Below are 3,886 nucleotides of genomic sequence, written 5' to 3'. Positions count from 1 at the left end.
CGTCGCATGACGCAACCAAACAATGACGTTTTGAAAAGCACATCTACTAAATAAAGTGATTATGTGGTCTAGAACAACATGGCGCACTTTAACTTATACCAATAGTTTTGAGGGCCTATCTCATGGTACATATATCACGTATGTACTTGTATATTTGGAAAGGCTTAACATTTCCTTTAGGTGCTCTAGCGCGTGTTATTTACATGGTCATCAATTCGAGCGTCATCAGTAGTTTTACTGTATCTTGCAATGCCCTCCTCACTTCTACTCATTTGTTCCACTTCTAGGTTTTGTTCCTTTTAAATTCTGGTTTCGATCATGTCAAACTACCTCATCATCTTTCCCTACAAAATATATTTGCATGTATGAGATATGAAAAAGACCATGCTATGCAATAGGTTGCATGAATATACTCACACACCTGGTAGCATATCAGTGATACGAAGACTGCGAGCTTCGAGTTGGATGGGACGGGATGAGAGAAAATACAACGGACAACAGCGGACGGACAGATGGTTCAACACGCCTCAACACGAAGACTGCGAGCTTCGAGTTGGATGGGACGGGATGAGAGAAAATACAACGGACAACAGCGGACGGACAGATGGTTCAACACGCCTCACACAAAGTGGGCTGCAGCTCAATAGAAGTGGCGGCCGTAGAAGGGCTGGGCAAGGTGGGCCGAGCTGAAGCCGTACGAGAAGCCGGCCGGGGCGGCGGCACGGAAGGCAGGCACGCTGTAGGCGGCGTAGCCGGCCGGGTAGCCGTAGCTGGCGTACGCCAGAGGGTAGTCGGCATCGGGCGCGGCGGCGGCGGCGGCAGCGGCCGCGTTGTACAGACGGGCGTGCTCAGCCTTGGCGGCGGCCACCTCGGGGGTGTCGCTGACGGGCAGAGGAGCGCTGCGCTTCTTGCGGGAGTCGGGGGCAGCCTCGGCGGCGGCGGCAGCCTCGGCGTACAGCTTGCGGAACTCAGCCTTGGCGGCCTTCACATCAGCCGTGTCCTCGACGGGAGCTGGTCCCACCAGGGTGTTGACGGGCGCCTTCAGGTCGGCGACGGGAGCCACCGGCAGGTTGGTGCCCTGCACACGGAAGCCGGCCGCGTCCGCCACGTAGTTGACCGTCTGGGTCAGGCCGTTGGCGTCCACGTAGCTGTAGGAGCCGACGGTGCCGCCGTAGGCGTTCTTGCTCTCCGACTTGGTGCTCAGGCCGTCGGCGTAGCCGTAGCTGTAGCCTCCAATCTCGTTCTGGGCGTGGTACTGAGAGCTGACGGCGGCCGGGGCGGCGTAGGTGTTGTAGTGGCCAGCGTAGGTGGCGTAGGGGGCGGCAGCGTAAGTGGTGATGGGAGCAGCAGAGTATGCGGCGTAGGGAGCAGCACGGTAGGTGGAGTAGGGGGTAGCAAAGTTGTTCCAGTATCCGGCGGCGTACGGGTATCCCGAGTAGCCCAGCCCGCTGTAGGGCAGGGCGTACTGGGCAGCCGCAACGGCCAGGACAGCGGACACTACCACCTGAAAAAGACAATGATGTTTTAGGGCTGTCTCACCATTGGGTGTTTTTGTCACCACCTCAGTTAATCGTTCATAATTTATATAAGGCAATATCAGCAAACAGTCGGATGAAAGTACCGTCAACCACGTAGATAAAACGCCTGTTTTTTTTAACAATTTATCTGTTGTTATTAAAAAATAGTTAATATTTCACAAACTACGGGTGAGTTGTCATGAGGAGGATTCAAGCGAACACTGATGTATGCTATCACTAGCGGAGCTTTTTTATCTCAACCATGTTTCCACTATAAAAATGAATTATTGTTTCAAATGCTCTGGACTTGTACCCCGTTGTATATTGAAGGCTACCAATTGTCAGGCGAAAGCTTAAAAATCCATGGAACGTTGAAGAGATATAACCGGTACGCAATGTTACAACAAGGAGTGAGAGTGCAATGGATTAAGATTTTAGGATATTCTACGTGGCAAAATATGTTGAATGACAACGTATTTTTCGAGTCAAGCTGAGCTTCTGGAAAGCTGGTTCAAGTCGCGGCTATGTCTAAGTTGTGAAATAGACCAAAGGTGCAACGCTTTGTTAGCACGGGTTAGTGGAGCACTCACCAGGACTTTCATGGCTGAACTCGCTGGTGTTTGTGATGCCTGTGGTCCGGAGCCGGCCAGCTTTATACCGGCTGGAGCCGGTGCTGCCTCTGTGGAGCCACGCCCATGCCGACGGTGACGCTCGCACACCACTGGGGGAGGTGTAGCCGGGCCGGCCTCGGTAGCCGGCAGTGACCCGCGGCCACCCGGCCACGCAAGGTCGGAGAGGGACCCGCTCAGTCTTTCAAAGGGCCTGTGGATAACTGCGCCATTATGCGAATCTTAATGACGTTAGTTAACGCGCGCTCGGGTGGGGCGGGGTCAAATTCACCCTGGAAGGTTTTCTTAAACGGTCTCCGAACAGCGCGGCGTAGCCGCGCCAAATTTTGCATAGCTTTAAACAATTGAATAGCGTATCGCTTGTTATCAAAAATTGATATGTATTTTGTAAAGTCGCTGACCAATGGCAGGTCAGTCAGGCCATGGTTTGAGCGAAGGCGATTTCTAGGGAATCTTTCAATCTGATCCAACAAAGGAGTGTTAAACGAAGCCATACCTATCTGAGATGCTTCCTTAGGGAACACCACAATTGAATGAGCAAATTAAATTGACCTGAGGTCAGGTATAAAGCTAAAACGAAGGTCAAAACCAACCCGTTTTATTACTCTAGGGCTTGCTGTATAGGATAGTTTCTGGTGCTAATTTCGAGTTTATTGATAGCAAGAACAGCATTCTGCATCTTCCATGGACTTCTTAAAGGTTAAAACAGGTCATTGACCTAAAATAACCCACGTTAACATTTTGTTTTAGGAACATACTGCCTAGCGTGATCTTTGTCGCATAGTCAAATGCAAAACTCAAAGCAATATCGTATGAGTTTCGTCACCTTGAATTTGAAAAGGTCCTAACAAGGTCACTGACCTTAAATGACAACGCGAACTTTTGCTTAGAAACGGTTATCTACGTTCTGGAGGCACTTTGAAGACCGGCCTGGAACTTTGTTCTATGCCGTTACCCAAGAACAGGTGACCAGGATTGCCGCTCCCCCAATGCCAGCGACGCAGTAAACCGTACGTTAACACCAGAAAGCATAAAATCAAGTCGCGGCACGCCCAGCTAGGAAGATGAAACAAACGCAAAGAAGCAGGCGAAGAGGTGGTGCAGACCCGAAGGAATTGTATTATGTAACAGACAGGGAGAAATCATAGATGAGAAGGCCCAAAGAAATCATAAGCCAAAGTCAGCTAATGACAGCCCGCTAGAACCGCCCAATAAGCTACAACCACTCAATTCACCGTGTAAGTAAGGGTTATACAGTCACACAAGTTGGGGGGGGGGGAGGGTAATTACCTGATCATTTTCGTTTTGGGTATTGAGCTGGATGTACAGGGAGTCCAACCAGTCAAGCAGAGCTTGTTGCTGGGAGAACTCCCGGAGCCAGCGCCGTGAAGTTAGGTATATGTGCATGACTTTAACTATATCAGAAATTGATTATGAAACATGAAGGAGGTCAAATATGAAGTGCGTTGGATGTGCAGTGCAAAGGATTGCAATGCCTTCAAATATGTTGGTTACGTTAATATGTATTCGCGAAATGCTTGCGGATGATGTTCTTAACAATGGTTTTTGATACAGAAACATCAGTTATTCTTGGAAAATGTGAAACCATAATGTCGTTCTACGGCCTAGGGCCAAGGGCAGACGCTGTAAATAGTCTATTATGACGATTAGAGAAAGATTGGTCTAAATGTTTTGCTCGCCTCATATCCATGTCATTTGATTCGCAGAGCTTGTAAATTA

The 3,886-nt window shown here is 49.6% G+C and overlaps 1 protein-coding gene across 1 annotated transcript; it reads right to left on the bottom strand.

The window, feature by feature from the left end:
- Positions 1-640: 640 nt before the first annotated feature.
- LOC119100644 (cuticle protein 16.5-like) lies at positions 641-3,444 on the bottom strand. The gene is made up of 3 exons (XM_037223721.1): positions 3,437-3,444; positions 1,257-1,448; positions 641-770 (listed from the first exon to the last, which is right to left on the bottom strand). Exons 1-3 carry the CDS (start codon positions 3,442-3,444, stop codon positions 641-643), a joined length of 330 nt encoding a protein of 109 aa, XP_037079616.1.
- Between the last annotated feature and the right edge of the window lie 442 nt (positions 3,445-3,886).

The sequence above is a fragment of the Pollicipes pollicipes genome, unplaced genomic scaffold (genome assembly GCF_011947565.3).
Source record: "Pollicipes pollicipes isolate AB1234 unplaced genomic scaffold, Ppol_2.1 Scaffold_4881;HRSCAF=5763_pilon_pilon_pilon, whole genome shotgun sequence".
NCBI classification, from domain to species: Eukaryota; Metazoa; Arthropoda; class Thecostraca; order Pollicipedomorpha; family Pollicipedidae; genus Pollicipes; species Pollicipes pollicipes.
This window is presented reverse-complemented; position numbering and strand designations above follow the sequence as displayed.